At 40.5% G+C, this 19155-nt stretch overlaps 1 protein-coding gene across 1 annotated transcript in view; it reads right to left on the bottom strand.

The window, feature by feature from the left end:
* ELP1 (elongator acetyltransferase complex subunit 1) overlaps nt 1-19155 on the bottom strand; it is a 66073-nt gene that overhangs the window by 27719 nt on the left and 19199 nt on the right. Inside the window, exons 15-29 of the mRNA XM_055301911.1 lie at nt 17398-17504; nt 16966-17069; nt 16064-16117; nt 15874-15979; nt 14748-14863; nt 14328-14401; nt 13507-13585; nt 13326-13405; nt 11542-11679; nt 11353-11438; nt 10894-11042; nt 8680-8803; nt 7671-7768; nt 6024-6225; nt 3454-3515 (exon numbers count right to left, since the gene is read on the bottom strand). Coding sequence (XP_055157886.1) covers nt 3454-3515; nt 6024-6225; nt 7671-7768; nt 8680-8803; nt 10894-11042; nt 11353-11438; nt 11542-11679; nt 13326-13405; nt 13507-13585; nt 14328-14401; nt 14748-14863; nt 15874-15979; nt 16064-16117; nt 16966-17069; nt 17398-17504 — 1579 coding nt within the window. The remainder of the gene's footprint in view (nt 1-3453; nt 3516-6023; nt 6226-7670; nt 7769-8679; nt 8804-10893; nt 11043-11352; nt 11439-11541; nt 11680-13325; nt 13406-13506; nt 13586-14327; nt 14402-14747; nt 14864-15873; nt 15980-16063; nt 16118-16965; nt 17070-17397; nt 17505-19155) is intronic.

The following is a 19155-nucleotide window of genomic DNA, read 5'->3' as shown; positions in this document are numbered from 1 at the left end:
ATTGTTCACAGCCACTTTATTCTAACCTTAAACTGAAAACAATCCAAACGTACATCGACTCGTTGATGAATCCACAAATCATGACCTATTCATACAACAAAAGACCGATGAGCACAATCAAAAGCAATACACAGATACACAATATAACATGGATGAATCTCAAAAGCATTATATGACTTCCACTCTCTAGTCCAACACACAAGGAACTTGGAAGACATCCTCCCATCAGTAAAAAGCTGAGCAAACTGAAAATCAACTCTCCTTTGATCGATTTGGAGAACTGAAGTCATAGGGCAAACTGCTGCCCTAAGAAGTGGAGAGACAGGCAGATGCAGAGATTTACAACTTACCAGAAGAAAGCAGGGACTCACACATAGAACTCTCCACCAGAACCAGTACTAGGGTAGGAAAATCTAAAGTGACCAATGCTGAAGGATCACTGTAGATAAGGCTAGAGTTGAAAACTCTATGGATGTCCGGTCTTAGGGAGGCTCCTACACTTTTGTTGAGTTTTTACCTCCATGAACCCTAGGAAGTTCTCACAGTATCAGATGAAAATCTCCTGCTTCTGGTAAGAAGGGAAAAGTCATCTTGATTATGCCGAGTAACATACTGCTCTTAACAAGACCTGCTATCAAGAGAAACTATTTTGCCAGAGCCTAACTAACTAAAACTGGTTTGACTTGGGCCTAACTAACATGAGCAAAGAGAAATACCCAACTCCAGCTCCCCCTGACCCTTCTATCCTACCTAAGGAGTGAAAAATATGAGAAGCACTGGTGAAGTTCAAGCTCCAGGGCTACAGGGTCACTAAAAGACTGAGACATAATCACAGTGGAACATTTCTCCTCTCTGCACACCTTATCACCACATCACTAAAGGCCTTATTTATCAAATTTCCTTCTACCCAGTATCTCATGGTAGGCTTCCAACAAAAAATTTAAAAGGACAAAAATCGTTTAAAGAGCCAGATGAAGCATCAGAAGAAGACTTACAAAAAAAAAAAAAAAAAAGGAAGAAGAAGAAGACGACGACGACGACGACTTACCTATGGCAGGGATATTGAAATCATGAAGTCAGGAATGATTGTAAGTTGATTATACTTGAAACTAATGTGACACTGTATGTGAATTATATTTCAATTAGAAAAAGAAAAAAAAGAGGTATGATTAACATGCTAAAGGCTCTAATGGGAAGAGCAGACAACATGTAGGAACAGATGGGTAATGTAAGCAGAGAGACAAAAATTCAAAGAAAGAATCAAAAAGAAATGTTAGAAAACAAAAGCGTTATGTGAGTGAAAGAAGCCAGACTAAAAAACCACATACCAGATGGTTCCATTTATATAAAATTCTAGAAAAAGCAAAACTGTAATGACAAAAAGCACATCTTTTTGGTAAGAACTGAGCGTAGAGGAAGAAGACTCACTGCAAAAGGGGAAGCAGGGAACTTTCTGGGGTGTTACAAATGTTCTATTATCATGGTTGTAGTAGTGTTAACATGACCATAAGCCTTTGTCAAAACTCATCCAACTGTTCATTTAAAATTAATTTTTTATATGTAAAGTATATCCAATTAAAAATATACAAATTTTATTTTATTTTTTTTTAAGATTTTATTTACTCACTCATGAGAGACTTAGAGAAGCAGAGACATAGGCAGAAGGAGAAGCAGGCTCCCTATGGGGAACCCAATGCAGGACTCGATCCCAGGATCCCAGGATCACGCCCTGAGCCAAAGGCAGATGCCACCCAGGCATCCCAAAAATATACAAATTTTGGGATGCCTCGGTGGCTCAGTGGTTTAGCTCCTGCCTTCAGCCCAGGGCATGGTCTTGGAGTCCCAGGATCGAGTCCCACATCGGGCTCCCCGCGTGGAGCCTGCTTCTCCCTCTGCCTGTGTCTCTGCCTCTGTCTCTCATGAATAAATAAATAAAATACTTAAAAAAAATACAAATTTTAAGTACATAAATTAAATATATATATATATGAATTAACCTTGATTTATAGAGGAAAAAAAAGATGGTGGCATCCTACTCATTTAATTAACTATTTTAGGTAGTATATATTTCTATTCTTGCCTTGTCTTATGCATATCTTTCTTATTCATTGATGTTTTGAGCTCATTCACCATATAATTTTTTGCCAGGATCTATCAAATTTTAGTGACCTTTTTTCACTCACTCATATTACATAAAAGACATTCAGGTATTTTAAAAGCACAATTATATTACACAAATGTGCCTACTAGTAACAACTGTAACGAACACTCTCTCATCAAAGTCCAAAACTCTAGAAAGCAGTAATCGCTGGTGTCAACTGTGGATCTACTTCCTATTAGTCATGGCCAGAGTCAGTGCATGGTTTTTGGTTCTTGTTGTTTTAACATTATTTTATTTTAGGGGCACCTGGGTGGCTCATTGGTTGAGCGTCTGCCTTTAGCTCAGGGCATGATCCCGGGGTCCTGAGATTGAGTCTCACATCAGGCTCCCCACCAGGAGCGTGCTTCTTCCTCTGCCAATGTCCCTGCCTCTCTGTCTCTCATGGATAAATAAATAAAATCTTAAAAACTAAAATTATTTATTTTAGAGAGAGGGAGAGTGAATGGGGAAGGAGTAGAGGGAGAGAGAATTTCAAGCGGACTCCCCGCTAAGCACAGAGCCCAAGGTAGGGCTCAATTTCAGGACCTTGAGATCATGACCTGAGCCAAAACTAAGAGTCAGATGCCCAACTGAGTCATCTAGGTACCCCATGTCAACACAGTTTTATTATTTCCATAATAAATTCTACAATTCTATTAAAAGCTGGTATAGGCACTCATCTTTATAATCTGCTAGAAAATTGGAATCCATCAAACTAAGATAAGACACTTCCAACAGAGAGAATAGTTGTAAAATCCAAAAAAGTATCTGAAGTTCAATCCCTTTGTTTTAGAATGGTCCTTGGCAAGGTAACATAAAAGCACAACTCCGGGGATCCCTAGGTGGCTCAGCAGTTGAGCATCTGCCTTCGTCCCGGGGTGTGATCCTGGCATCCCAGGATCAGGTCCCGCATCAGGCTTCCTGCATGGAGCCTGCTTCTCCCTCTCCCTGTGTCTCTGCCCCTCTCTCTCCCTCTGTGTCTCTCATGAATAAATAAAATCTTAATAAAAAAAAAAAAAAGCACAACTCCCTTGATTTATTTAATACTTTATACCAAGTGCAAATCACTAGTGCCCCTTAGAGCAGAGTTCTTTAGTATTCTACCTTAGAGAACTTCTTGCTTAAACACCTAATGAGAGATGGATTAAATTTAGGTTTCTAAGTCAGGTCAGCAAAAGGGAAGATCTGCAGAGCAAATACTGTCTCTGGATTTCCTAATAAGCCCGAGTTCCTTTAATTTTCTAATTAGTGAGGTACTACCAAGGTAGACCTTGCTTGTTGACTGAGTGGTTTATGGAAAGAAATGAAGTTACCTGGGCGTACTGTTCCAAGACTGTGGCTGCATCACCATGTTTCCTCTGCTCAACCAGTTTTCCTGCAAAAATAATAAACACCTGACCATAGTTGGCTTGCTAAGAACAGTATTACCAAAACTCAAATTGAAATAGTTTTGGGAGGTACTTTTTTTTTTAAGATTTATTTATTTTAGAGGGTAAGAGAGTGAGAAAGCATTGAGTAGGGGCGGGGCAGGGGGAGCAGAAGGAAACAGAGAGTGAATCCCAAGATCTTAAGCGAACTCCACGCTGAGTGCAGAGCCTGACTCAGGGTTGATCTCACAACCCTGAGTCTGACCCAAGCCAAAACCAAGGGTCAGACGCCCAACCGACTACACTACCCAGGCACAGGAGGTACTTTTAAAATAAAAATGGTCCTCTACGAATTGTGAGCTTTACAGTATACAGTCAAATAAAACTGCTTTAAAATAGCATTTCCCAAAGTGTTCCCTAACTGTTCCATAGGATAATAAAAGGCAACACCAAAAAACCATTCTCAGGTCAAGTAAGTTTGTGAAACACTGGGCAAAACAAAGCTAAACAGATTCCTTTGCTGAAATGCTTCACTAATATATCTTCATTATTTACCAAACTATATACTTTGTGAATTTGTCAGGAAATAGGCAGGAATACCAGAGTCCTATCTTAAATGACAGTTATGATCTAAATTTAGCATGGAATGTGAAACCCATGTATTGTCAAAACTATCCATCAAAAAAGCTTATAAAGGCACAGGTATGGGAAACTGACCTAGCATCTCTGGCTCATCCATTTCTTCCTCAAATAGGAAGAGACTGCTGTTCTTTGGTTGAGCACTAAGATGAAGGTAGCTGGCTGGGGGCGGGGGGAGGGGTGGTGGTCATGCGGTATCTTTAGATCCTTGATTCACTCAGTACAGTTGAGATAATCATGCTATGAGAGGCACACAAGACCTGAAATTGACTACGGGGCTGGCAGATTCATGTATCCCCTTTCAGGCAAACTCCAGTACATATCATCCCTGATAAAAACAGGTAGAATCATCTCCACAATTTAAACACCTCTTTCTTTTTTATATAAACTACCTAAGTTAAAGTGCACATGAAGTGACTCCACCTTCTACCGTTTCTCAACAATCTCTGACAACCGCCTTCCCTACCTTTTTTTGCTAACCATCTGGGAGGACTGGGTGAACACCATAAGGCATGACAAACAGCAAGCTCAGAGTTATAAAGAATGTAAGAGATGATAATAGTCCCGAAGAACAGAGCTGTAAGGTATAAACGACCAAAACATAAATTCCTAAAGCAGAAGTAACAACGGAGCCAGAACGAGAAACTAAAATGCTTAATATAGGGAATTCACAAAAACTAGAGAGTTTTGGAAACTCTTAATGGAAATTAAGAGACCTTATAGAAGAGCCTGCAGATCCAATAACCAGAAAAAGAAATGTGGTAACCTTACACATTTTTATGACCCACAGAAAAAGGAAGAATGCAAACAACTAAGGAGGATACTGTATATACATTTAACAGGATTTAAATTGGAATTTTTTCAGGACTGCATTTTTTTTTTGAAACCGTAACAGTATTTTTGGGGTACCTTAGTAGCTCAGTCAGTTAAGCATCTGCCTTCAACTCAGGTCATGATCTCAGGATCCTGGGATCAAGTCCCATATAGGGCTCCCTAATTAGTGGGGAGTCTGCTTCTCCCTCTGCCCCTCCTTTCACTCATTCTTTCTCGATTTCTCTCTTAAATAAATAAAATCTTAAAAAAAACCCACAGTATTTCTAAAACTCTAAAAAGGGCAGGGGGAATAATACACTTTAATCACTTTCCTCAAGCAAAGCTGAGAGAGCAGAGCCCCTATTCACCTCTTCTCCCAGGTAGCCCTTAAGCTTCCCTCCCTCTAAGAAATCAGACTGACATAGGGCCACCTCTGGTTCAGACAATCCCTAGACCCTGACACAGCTAAACTGCCTTTGCTTTCAGAATGCTTATACATTTTGCCTTTTCTTTTACCTCATTTCTCATAAATGCTATTATGGTTCCCAGTGATCTATACCTGAATGGCTCCATTCCAAAACTCATGTTTACCTTCTGACTGGGCACATATCCCCACAGCTACTCTGTGCTAGGTGTGGCCATATGATGTAGTTTTGGCAAATGAGATAGAACAGAAGAAACAGTGTAACTTTCAGGTCATTTCCAACTTTGAGTGTTCTCCTGTGGCTCTAGCTTTTTCCCCTTGCTAAGGACTGGAATAGGGTGTGGAGAAAATCCAGCTACAACCATCTGCCTGAGATGACAGTGTCATGATGGAAGGACTTCTCAGTTCTTCTGTGAGAGACAGAAGCTTTATCATGTCACTGTACTGGGGGACTCTCACTGTAGCACTTTAACCTTTACTTAATAAACCCTTCTATATTATCTCATTAATTTTTATTAGTGAACAGGAGACTGTCTCAAGGTATGCTGTCTTAAATTTACTTGCAAAAATTGCCAAAGAAAGGAAGAAACAAAACACCTTTGGGAGAGTTATTTCAGAAAACCTGAACAGCCACGTTTACCTGCCAGAGTTCTGCCAAGGTCAGCCAGCTGGTCTTTGGTCAAGTTAAGCTGGGCCGCCACGCAGAGAGCTTGTTGCCAGCTGCCACTAGCCAGAAAGGCATTGAGAGCTTTTTCGTGGGCGCCACAGCGGGCAAACACAAGTCCTGCTGGCTCATAGAGATGCTCCTGTGTCAGGTGTTCTCCATAAGCAATGCTGATATCCTGTGGCGAGAGGAGATGCCGGGTTAGTAAGGAAAGGTACAGTTTCTTAACCTCCAATGTAGGCTGTCTCAGTCACTATATTGGACCCTCTCTTGAATTACTTAGGAATATCCTGTGGTTAGTCAGTGATCTCAATCACTGAGGATGTGCCATGTATCCACTCAACAAATAATTACTGAGTACTACTCAGGACAGCAGGAATCACACAGTAATGCAAAAAATAACAAACAGGCAAGAAAAACAAATAACAAGAACCACCAAAAGGTCCTGCTCTTGTGGAGACAGAGAATGGACCTATAAACACAATATGGCCTGTGACACAGTGGTCGAGAGAGAGCGTGATGGGGGTGCTATTTCAGAGCACTGTGAGGAGAATAAGCCATGTGAAGAGTTACGGCAGAGTATCCCAGGCCAAGAGCTACAGAAAGCACCATGGCCATCTGGCAGGGATGTATAGGGAATACAAAAGATGGAGTAAGAAGAAGGCTGGGGTGACTGGAGAAGAGAGACCACAGAAGAGAGGGAGAGACAATGAAAATAAGAGCCAAGAGGCAGCCATCAGCCCAATTCTCTATCCCCAGGCTCAATGTTACACAGGAACACAGACACACAAAGTCCCTGCCTTTAAGCTGCCCACAGGCGGTGGGGTAAACAAATCAGTGCATCAGCACTTTGTTATGTGTCATCACTGAGGGAAGAAGGTGACCTGGGAGCTTGGTTGGGCACCTTGCCCTGGAACAGCTTTTTGGCAGAGGAGACCTGATAGTTGAAAGACAAGTGGGGCTGAACACAGGGGCAGGAAGAGGCCTGGAAGGGGCGGCCGATGCTAAGAAAGCAGGCAGGAGCCAGAGCACAGAGACATGGACCAACTGCAAAGGGCAGTGATGGTGGCAAGGATGAGCAGTGGTTATGGGTACAGGCTCTGGGGTCAGACAGCCTGGGCTCTGCATCCCAGGCCAGTGGCTTCACACTCCAGCTCCTGAGGCAAGCTGTTTTCTCATCTGTTCACCTTATCAGGTCTTTATGAGAATCATACAGTACATTAAGCAAAGTATCTGACATATAAGCAAAACTAAATAGATGTTTGTTTAAACAAACAACCTAACTGTACCCTTTTATTCTAAACTACATGAGAAAAATCTACACGCCTCAGGATGACCTGTCATGTGACAGCAAGGCTGCGCTGGAGCAAGGTATCCCATGCAGAAGCTGCCATGGTATTCATGATGAGGAATGGGGGACAACTCCTAGGTTTCCAGCCTGGGCAATTTCTTCAAATAGGGGTAGGTCAGGGCCATTCTCTTAGAGAAGATTTCAAGATGAGGTGAATTTGTTTGAAAATAAACCCTGAAACCAAGAATGGTGTTAAGGATTCGGGATCCTGACCCCTTTCCAGCTAAGGGACAAAGCAAAGTCAGAAGAGCCTCATTTCGCACACCACTCACCTTGTACTGCTGCGAGTCTGATGGGTATAACTTCAGAGCTTCCTTATACAAGTTTTTATCTTTTACTAAGTTTAAGCATTCTGAGAAGTATTCAGGTCCTGAAGAATAAGATTCATACACACGCAAGTTTAAGACTTTAGAAGCATGATGGATTTCATTTATACCAATGGTCTCTCAATAAAATCAACAAGGGACCTTGGTAAGACCTGCAGAATCAGAGTATCAGGAAAACAGAATCCAGGAGTTTTAATTTTAGCAAAGCATGTCTGCAGATACGGCGTATTGAGAGGCACTGGTTGGGATCAGAGTTCTATGTAAAAGGCTACTTTATACACTATCCCTGATAAAATGACCACCTGACCTTGTGTTTCCTCAACCTCCTCCATTAGGATCATCTGGGGAGCTTATCAACCATACGGATGCCTGAGTCCTATCCCAGCCCAGCTCAATTAGATTCTCCAAAGAAGCTCAATAACACCCAGGTAACTTCCTTATCCCCATCTTAGTTCTGTGGAAAAAAACACAATTGCTGACACCAGGAACTCCAGCGTGGGACAGGGCTGGGGTAAAGCAGAACAACTGGCATCGTGATAGTCCTATTCCATCACTACCAATTACAGCTCTGTCCCTCTGGGAGCTACCGGTGGGCACGATACTCACTCCAGATAAACTACCTGTCCCTCAGGTGTTTGCAAATACCATGGGAGAAAAGTGAATTATTATCAATGTTCATTCTGATACACTGAAATGAATTTAGGAGGTGGTCATCCTTAACCCAAAAAGGATCTGCTCCATTGTTTTAGTTAGGGAGCTCCTCTAATTCATTACAAGTCATTTGCTTTGCCTTCAGCTTTTCAGAACATATGATAAAATTAGGTGCACATACATTAACTTTAAATTTTCAGGAGCAGAAACTACAGTCTATGTCTAAGCCAACACTTTAACTTCTATCTGTCTAGCCCCAAAGAAAATCTGAAGCAGAAATAAACATATTAATCCTTGCACTTACCACATTTGCTGAGGTGGCCAATGGCTTTTTCATATCGTTTCAAGTATTTGTCTATAGTGAACCGCTGGTAATTAGTTTCCATTTTCTTAAGTGTATTAAGAAATGGAAGATATTCTTTGGGATCCTTAAAAACACACACACAAACACACACCAATAAGTGACCTTTATTGCTTACAATTACATTTATTTATAATATGCATAAAACATAATACTCAATAAACCAAAAGCTACATAATGTTTAAACTATGTACATTAGTAATATTAATCACATACTATATAACATATAAAATGAAACATAAAACAAGTTTTGGTGAAAATGCTTTAACCTATAAGCATTGTCTTCATTCTGAATAATGACGATGTTCTCCTATTCAGTTTCACAACCACTTATTTCAGAGGCAAATAAGGAAAACAAGGTTTCAATGTACAAGATATTCAAAAATGCATCCAAGTTTCTCCAGAAGTGCAAGGCATTGTGCTTGGAGCTGTTTGCATGACATCTCATGTCCTCCCTCTACAAGTTTTTTTTTTTTTTTTAGATTTTATTTATTCATGAGAGACACAGGGAGAGAGGCAGAGACACAAGCAGAGGGAGAAGCAGGCTCCCTGTGGGGAACCTGATGTGGGACTCAATCCCGGGACCCCGGGAACATGACCTGAGCCACAAGTAGATGCTCAACCACTGAGCCACCCAGGCGTCCCATTAAGATTTTATTTCTATAGACAAAGAGAGAGAGAATGTGCACATAGGCACACTTGTGTATTGGGGGAGGGGCAAAGGGAGAGGGAAAGAGAGAATCCCAAGGGTACTCCATGCTGAGCATGGAGCCTGAGGTGGGGCTCAATCCCAGGAACCTGAGATCATGACCTGAGCCGGAATCCAGAGTCAAATGCTTAACCAACTTGCCCTACCTTCCGGCAAGTTTTAAAACAAAGGTAAAATTGTACTGAGTTGAAGACAAAACTCTAAGACCCTGCCAACCAAGATTTTATTAGCACTGTCTGCAGCTCTGTGCCATGCCCCAAAAACTTTTCTTTCTAAAGAACAGATGCTCCTTGTTCTTAATGCAATTTCACTGGACAGAAGACAGAATAAATACATGTAATAATAATCTAGAAAAAAAAAACCCAAGAGAAAAAAATTAAATACTCATGCATGTAATATAGAGAACTATAGGCCAAAGTGCTCAACTGACAAACATTTAGAAAGAACTCACTATGTACAAAAAATACCACCAAGCCTCACCCTCAGGAAACCTACCATCTAGCAGAGGAGCTAGAATGATATGAAGGGGTAGGCAATGAGTACAGAAGCGCATGAGGCCAATCTCATCCAGTCCCTATGGGTGGGCAGGGAGGCAAGAATGGAACACTGGCAGGATGCTACCTTGGCATCCTTTCCTTAGACGAGTGAGAATTAGGCTGGTGAATGGGGAAGGGGATGGTGGTGAAAGCCCACAGGCCCATGGGAAGCAGAAGTAACACTACCTGCAGAGGTGTGTGGTTGCTAGGGGGACAAAAGCACCGCTTCTCCTCTACCGAGAGCTGAGAAAAAGGCACAACATCAAGAGAGGAGCAGATACACAGAGACCAGGTCCTGGGAGGCAGGTGCCTAAGTTGTATTACAGCTTCTGAACTTTATCCCAGGGGCAATGGGGAGCCTACGAAGGATTTCAAATAGGAGAATGAAGGATCAAAACTTCCTTTTGGAAAGATGCCTCTGGCAAGAGCAAGGAGAGGGATGACAGGACGAAACTGAGGCTGTAGAAACCAGACTGAACACTGTGCAGACCAGGGGCGCCCAAGCTTTTCAATGAGCATGCCAAGGTGGAACAAGAGGCCCCAAACCTTCCTATTCTCTGTGCACCCACTTGCCAGCCATCTAAGAAGGAACTGCATGGAAATAGGAATCATTCGCTGTATTTCCTCTACAAAAGGAGAATTTGTTCACATGTATGACCATAATCTTAAAAATAATCATGTAACTTTATTTCACTTGTTCAACCTGGCATCCAAAACACTGATCAGCCCCGAACTATGATAGAGAATGAGGCTTAGAAGCAGAAACCCTGGAAAGCCCCAGCTCAGCCCCCAGGCCTGTACTCGCTGTGTTCACATCAGACAAGACCCCGTGTGGCCCAGGGCAGGGTTTCCAACTGCCACAACCACAGAACCAAGATCCAAAAGAACATTCAAGCAGTTAACAGCACGTACCTTCTGTGACTTTTCGGCTACCATGAGGACCAAATCAAAGTCATAGGTCCCGAGAGAATGATCATATAACTCATTAACATCTACCAGAAGCAGCAAATACTTCAGGGCCTCTTCAGCACTCACAGCATCAGGAACTGGTGGAGTCCTGCCTGTCAGAGTGTACGGTAACAAAACACAACAAAGCCAGTTGGGGAAAAAAAACCCACACATGTAGCAACATAACCAAAAAGAAAAAGTAACAAACTTTCTTGACAGAATTGGATGCCACATGATTTCTTTTGTACAAGTTTTGTAGGGAAGTGCTCAAAAAAACTGACACAGGTCTTAAAATGGCAACCAAAAAGTCACATATTAAATGTGTGATGTGGCTCTGACTTGTGGTCAATGAGCTCTCCAGAAGCCTGGAAGCCTGGTGACAGCCAAGGCCCCGTGAAATACCAACCGTGAATGGGTCTCTACCTTGAAGCTCGTGTACCTTCTGCAGCACAATCTCCAGTTCTGGGGTTGTTTTCTTCACATGAGAGGTGAGTATTGACAGGCAATACCTGAGGTAAGTGAAAAACACCAGAATAAGAATGAACAAGGTGAGTAAGGATAGCAGTACGCTTCTGTGACTCAAAAAGTGCCAACTAATGATGGCGCACATACTTGTGGGGATTGATGCTCTCCATGGCTACTCTCAGAGTATCACAGATAAGATCTACTTTTTTCCCATCAGGATCCCTGGACAGCTGGACAGCGCTGGTAACTGGTGGAGGATACATGGTCTTTGTAACATCTTCTTCCCTAAGAACAAGTCATTAAGAGGTCACTAATTGAACATGTGGCTCCTGATACCAAATGACTGACATATACCCAGGCATGCTGAAGAGGTAATAAAAATGGCTTTTGGAAAAGTTTCATCGCTTTTCCGCCTTTTGGCTAAGACCAAGTGTGGAAAACAGGCTCATCATATTCACATAAGGTGAAAAATGAAGAAACAAATTGGGAAATGAAAACATGTCTACAAGGGGCTCCTGGGTGGCTCAGTTGGCTGCTAATTATCTGGCTTTGGCTCAGGTCATGATCTCGGGGTCCTGGGTTTAAGCCCCAAGTCAGGCTCCCTCTGCTCTTCCGCCCTGCTTGACTCTCTCCTTCTTCCGCTCTCATATAACTGAATCTTTTTTTGTTTGTTTTTTAAAGATTTCATTTATTTATTCATGAGAGACACAGAGAGAGAGGCAGAGACATAGGCAGAGGGAGAAGCAGGCTCCATGCAGGGAACCTGATGTGGGACTCGATCCTGGGACTCCAGGATCACGGCCTGGGCCAAAGGGAGGCGCTCAACTGCTGAGCATCATGTGAGCATGCCATACAAGCATCCCGCTAAAATCTTTTTTTTTTTTTTTTTTAAAAAAGGCACATCCACAAATACTTGTACAGTGATATAGATGTTTCATTCACATTAGCCCCAAACTGGGTACAGACCAGGTGTCCAATTACAGGGGTACAAATAAACAAATTGTAGCATATTTGCATGAGGGCACACTACTGAGGCGTAAACAGGAACAAACTAGTGATACCAGCAAAAACATGGGTGAATCAAGGTAACGTGCTGAATGAGAGCAGCCTAACTTACTAAGAAGAGTAAATACTATAGGATTTCACTTATATAGAGTTCTTCAACAGGCAAATCTGATCCACAGTGAAAAACTCATGACAGTGGTTGCCTAGTGGGTGGGGACAAGACTGACTGACACAAAGTTTGGAGGAACTTTCTGAGGTGAAGGAGGTGTTCTCTATCTTGACAGAGGTTTGGGTTACATGGAAGTACACACTGGTCAGAACTCACTGAATAGTGCATTTATGATTTATGCATTTCACCACGTGTGAATCTGACTCGCAGAGAATGCACTCTAGTCAGCATTCTACAAAGTGAAATATCACGAGATTACAAGATAAAGTAGACTGACGGCTACAATTAACTTAAAATTTGCCTTAAAAATGATGAATGACATGGACAGATGGTACATCATGACAAAGCACATATAGGAAAATATGAACTAGAGAGTCTAGGTGGTGGCACAGGATGTTAACTTGACAATTCTCTCAACTTTTCTTATATGATTAAAATTGTTTCTTAGGTTGGAAACAAGACATTGCAGAAAAACATGCCATTTGCCCTCAATTTCAAGAGACACATAGTCCCTGGGTACACCTAAAAACAGTCAATTATAATTCTAAATGACATGTTTTCAAGTCTTAGTTTTAAATAGGCTGTTTTTAAAAAGGGTAAAGGGCAAAAATCTATTACAGGTGGCATCTGAGAGTTATAGTGATAAAAACAATATGAAACGCCAAGTTAATTTTTCTCCTCTAGCTACTTATCTGTTTGATTTCCTAAACTAGATAAATTGTGGATATTATACTCACAAATTATTCAAAATACTTACTTCAATTCTGTGAAAAACAAATTAATATGATTTACAGAATCTATCTGCCTTATGAAGGTTTCCACATTTTCAAGAAACACCTACCCAAAAAAAAAAAAAAAAGGACAAAAAAATTTTAGTTCCAATCACACTGGATCAAGTTTTAGGTAGACTAGAGTTAATATCACATTTACAAAGTTACCTTAGGGTTATGGTCATGGATCAGATTGAGATTGATTCTCAGTTTTCTCATGCATTCAAATGCTTCTTTAAACATAAGTCTGAAAAAAAAAAAAGTCTGTGAAGCAGCAGGGAATGAACACGAAGGTCATATTATAAAAACTAAACTCCCCGGATCCAACACATTTCCTTATGATACAAACCAGTTATACTTAACAACTACTACTGGGTTGCTACTCTCAACTAACAGAATGAAAAATCAGGTACCAGATTCACTTGCCTTCTTAAAAGGTGGGACTTACTCACCATGGCAGTCTGGTGGACTACATCCCCACATACGTGTGACAGAAAAACATCACAAAACTTAGGCGTACTTTCTCTCTTGACAAGATGTTAAGAAAGGTCTTTCTAATACAAAGTTTCCCTAAAATAAATTAACAATGGATCATTTCCTTCACAACAGTGGCTCAGGCATTTTTGGGTCACAGGCTCCTCGGCACATCTGCCAAAAGCCTTAGGCCTTCTGCCTGAATAAATACACACAGACAGAGTTTGGTACAATTTCCCTGGGTTCACAGACCATCTAAAACCCATATGGATCCCCTCAGGCTAGGAAACCCTGTCTTGCATGGTATGTTTCATCATTCTTTCTACAAGGAATACTTCAGACTATGTAATACAAAAATCAAAGTATAGGAAGAAAAAAAAAGCCTCAGAGAATCTGATTGATGACATATGTAGTATACCTTTTTCATACTTTAAGTTTTAAAATTTTTAACAGAATAATTATTATCTTCACACAGAAGTTGTAACAAGTAAACTAGTTATATACATGGTTCTTACTTGTCCAGCCACTTCCGAATCTGAGCTAAAACCAGAGCTCGATGATGAACAACTTCTAAGTTTCCCCTTGGCATCTTAAATAAATCAGAACAATAATGTTTTTAATTGAATAGAAAAAATTTAAATACCCAGGATACACTTTACCTAACTTTTCATAGAGAACTACAATACTATAAAAATGAGCACACTTCCTGCAGAATCTAGTTGTGCTCTAGACACCCTTCTCTTCTAGCCTTGCTGGGCACAGCCTGAACTAACTTTACTCCTTTATGTAAAGTTAACAGAACCTAGCACCTAGGAAGGATTGGCTTATGATAAACTGTTACAAATGGTAAGAGGGCCTAAAATACAATCTGCAAGAACTGTTTCGTATTGACAGTCTAATAACAATCAGAAACACACCCTGAAAAGTTAGCTTACCTGTAATATAAGCTTTGTGTCCTGGGGCACAACGGTGACAATACGTGAACCCCTCTCCACTTTCCGCAGAGATTCCCCTTTAGACACATGGCTGCTGCTCAGACCTGCATGTAATGCTAAAGACACCAGTGGCTAAGCCATAAGAACCACTGTCATGACAAGCCACTTTCCATTGACCATAGTCAAAACTGAACATATGATCCAAAATAGAAGAAAGCAGGGTGGCTCAGTCAGTTAAGTGTCTGCCTTCAGCTCAGGTTATGATTCCAGGTGCCCCTATCAAGCTCCTGCTCAGCGGGGAGTCTGCTTCTCCCTCTTTCTCTGCCACTCATTTTGCGCTCTCTCAAATAAATAATACCTTTAAAAAATTTTTAAAAAACAAAAACAAAATAGAAGAAAGCAATTAACAACCATACCCCTTTGCTCTCCCACTCAACCTTAAGACCAGTAGCCTTTCTGACAATCTCATCCCTAGAACCTGCTTTCTTTCACAGAGCCCTCATGCATATTCACATACATAGCTTCTCGATTGATTTAGAAAACACAGGGAGGATGCGGTTTCTCTATTTCATTATCAGTGAAAGGACATCAGTGAAAGATTCCTGGTTTCCAAGTTGGAAGCAGAGACTAAAAGTGAAGTTTTCTAGAATAAGAAACACAGACACACACACACACACACAGTGGGGGAAGGAGACACGTGGAACTAAAGAAAAAATGGACACAGTTTTCTATAAACCATGAGAGGAAGGAAGTCTTTCACATCTACAATGGAGGGTAGTCACAGTGAGCAAAGGAAGATTGCAAAGAAGTTAGGCCCAGTTTGCATCTACATGGTAACCTAAGGTAAAATACTGCGTTAGTTATATAATCCTGAAAACATTTTAATTTCAAAATGTTCTGGTCCAAGGAGGACCTCCTTCTCTGGAGGTCTTTGCTAACTCATGTAAAATATTGAACTGAAATATGTTGAGATTAGGGGCTAAGTACATGAACTCTAAAGGTTTTCTCAGTCTAGGACTCTGATAAAAAGCCAAAGTAGGTAGTGAACATTAAAGTCATTAAGACTTCAAAGGACAAAAAATATTAGAAGAGGGACTATTTTCTACTATACATGCTGAACACTTACTGTTAAATGAAGCATCTCTCAAGCAAAAACACTGGCAGGTATGGGAATGGGTGGTCAACAATAAAAATTCATCATATACTGCAAATGATGTGATATTTGAAGCAACCTACAACAAGGCAAAGGGGAAAGTTAGCTTTATCATTTGGAGCCAAAACTGAAAAAGATCCCACACCAAACCAAGCCCTGTTACCTCAGTGTCATTGATAAAAAAACGACACCTGTCACTCAGACCAAGGACACATTCCTGCAAAGAGACAAAACTGAAATTACAAACAGTTCTAACCAAACTTGTTAAACCTAATTTTTTATTACATAGTTCTATTGCCCTGTGGTTTCATTAACTAAGTCCATGTCAAGACTGAATACAGCTACCTATCCTCAGAGTTACCACCCTCTCATTAGCCACCGAACACCTCAATACTAGCACCACACCCTGTCCATTCCTTCATTCTCCTATCAGAGGGGACAATCATATCTATATTGATAGATTACAAATTCCAGAAGAGCAGAGGTTAGTCAGCTATTTTGTTCTGTAACCACAATTACAGACATTCCAATATTTGATGAATGACAACCTACTGAATACTATTTTGGGGATTACATTTTTGCTGTCCCCAAATGGTACTTAAATAAAACTAACTCTGAATGATCTGTACAATGGGAGCTAAAAGTCCATCAACTGCATTTTTCTGTCTTTTTTTTTTTTTTCTATTTTTCTGTCTTTCAATGTATAGTTCCAAGGAAAGGAATCAACTATCTGCTATATACATCCTGGATGATCTCTTAATCCCATTTCATACATGAAGAAGCCAAGGCTCAGAAACTCCTCACTGATGCCCTGAGATTAGGTGGAGACCCATATCTACCTCCCAAGCCCACATCCTTTTACCAAATGCCATCAGTTCTTGGGCCACCATTTTTTTTAATTAAATTTTTAAAATTTAAATTCAATTTGCCAACATACAGTATAATACTCAGTGTTCATCCCATCAAGTGCCCTCCTTAGTGCCTGTCACCCAGTTACCCTACCCCCCCACCTCCCCCTGGGCCACCATTCTAAGTGGTAAAGCTTTCGGCCCTGCATTCGCTTACCTCTCCCCCAATCATGGCCAATTCAGTCTGAGTGCACGGATAAGGAAACCGAACAGGAAATCCACCAGGGTTCTTCCATGGCTCAACAGCCAGAGAGGGGGACTCTGCAGGATTGGCAGATGAGATTTACAAAAATCTGGTACGCTTGCTGTAAAACACTGTTGCATCGATACTTGCTGAAACATTTAACATGCAATTTGGATCACTTTCCACGTACATTTTGGAAACTCATTAGGACACCCTGGTCCAGTATAGGAGAAAACAGGGATAGAATCCATCTGCTAGTTCCACTCTACAGCTTACGGTTTTCTAGGACGGTTAAAAGACTTAACAGTCAATGTGACACTGACAAGAAACTCACGAGCAAACATTCTTAAGAATTAAACATTTATGTAAGTCATAAACTCACTTTCCTAACATTCTGATACTCACCCCAGAAGTACTTAAGTATCTGGCCACCAGCCAGCTGCAATGCTACAGACTTGGTCTTGGAATTACAACACAGACTGATTATGACTCCATCCACTGTCACAGATGAACTGAAGAAAATTAAAAAAAAAAAAAAAAAAAAAGCAAAAATGGGAATATGAGCAGACCACTTTTCTCAAAAGTAGTAGCATTTCACTGATTTTGCCGAACAGAAAAAGAAATAAGCAACTGACCTTTGGGCTGCACTGCCTATTTCAATACAATATATACATAATACATACACACACGTGCATGAAGATACACACTGATAGATAAATATTGCAAGCAGTAGCCCAGACAAAATAATGACCCATCATATGACACCGTTTTCCACAATGCCAATAAGCTAGGTGTCTACGCCGTGAGGTCATCACTCCCATTCTGGCAGCAACTTAATACAATTTATAACAACTTAATGTCTTCATTAGACATGCATGGTATCATTTCTGTCTCCTTAAAATACATACTGTAGTAAATAAAGCAATGAATCTGTAGGAAAATGAGCATACTCAGTATCTGTTATTGCTATCATATTCACTCATGGAAATCTGTCGGTCTTCATTAATGAGAAGAGGGGAATCTATTACTGTCATTATATTTTTTTTCCTGTGTCAAAGAACAGAGAGTAGATATATCTTAATAGAAGTGGAAAAAGTAAAAAAGAAGCAAATGTTGCCAATGCTAATAGTTATTCAGAGAGCTTTTGGCCAATATAAAGAATGGCCCAAATTTTGTGAGGATAAATTATCTGTGAATAGGTTAAGAGAAGACACTCCAGACCACAACTGACTGGGACTGGATCCAGGCTCTACCTATATGATGACAGGCAAGTTACTTAACTGCTCTGTACCTTCGTGGTCTCGGCTATAAAACAAGGGTGCTAATAATACATACTTCAAAGAGGTAGTGTGAGAAATAAGTTACCACAGCATTTAAAAGAGTATCTTTTACAGAATATAAGGTATATTAATGTAAGATATAAAATATCATATATATAGTATAAAAACCCATAAGCTAATTAAGAGACTTTATATTCCTTAAAGATATTAATATTGTATAGAAACAAAATAGCCCTTTTTGGGGGGAAACAAAAATCAAAGCAACAGAAATATATTTTAAATGGCTTCTCATTTCCTTTACAGCAAATGAGATGGATCTAAGTTTTCTTTCTACAATCTGATGAAAAAGAATTTCAAATTTGCAGAAGCAGAAATTTGTACAATTTAGGTATTTCTGGATATAAATTGCTATTACTTTTTATTATTTTATTTTAATTCTAATGTAGGTAACAGTGTAGTATTAGTTTCAAGTGTACAATATAGTGATTCAACACTTCCAGACGTCATCCAGGGCTCATCACAAGTGTCCCCCTTAATCCCTATCATCTGTTTCACCCATCTCCCATCCAGTCTGCTTTTTAAAAGCTCCGGTTACGGTTAACTGAGTATTGCATATAGCTAGAACACTTCCTGTATCCGTCTGGATGCGAGTCAAAGATTAGTAGTTAGTGACTACAACAATGGAGTATGTTTTGTGTATGCAATAAAAAAAAGTTCCTAATTTTGCAACAAGGGCTTTCAGAATTATAATCTGACTAGGAAACCCTCAATTACAAATTAGCCTGAGGATTAAACATCAGCTTAGACGTAATGTGCCAAGTTTTGACACTGGAAGCCTGAGGCTTTCTCGGAGCTGTCCTCACAAAGCCATATACTGCACAAT

Source organism: Nyctereutes procyonoides, unplaced genomic scaffold (assembly GCF_905146905.1).
Source record: "Nyctereutes procyonoides isolate TBG_1078 unplaced genomic scaffold, NYPRO_anot_genome, whole genome shotgun sequence".
Classification (NCBI taxonomy): Eukaryota; Metazoa; Chordata; class Mammalia; order Carnivora; family Canidae; genus Nyctereutes; species Nyctereutes procyonoides.
Note: the sequence above shows the minus strand (reverse complement) of the source record. Positions and strands in the feature narration are given on the sequence as shown.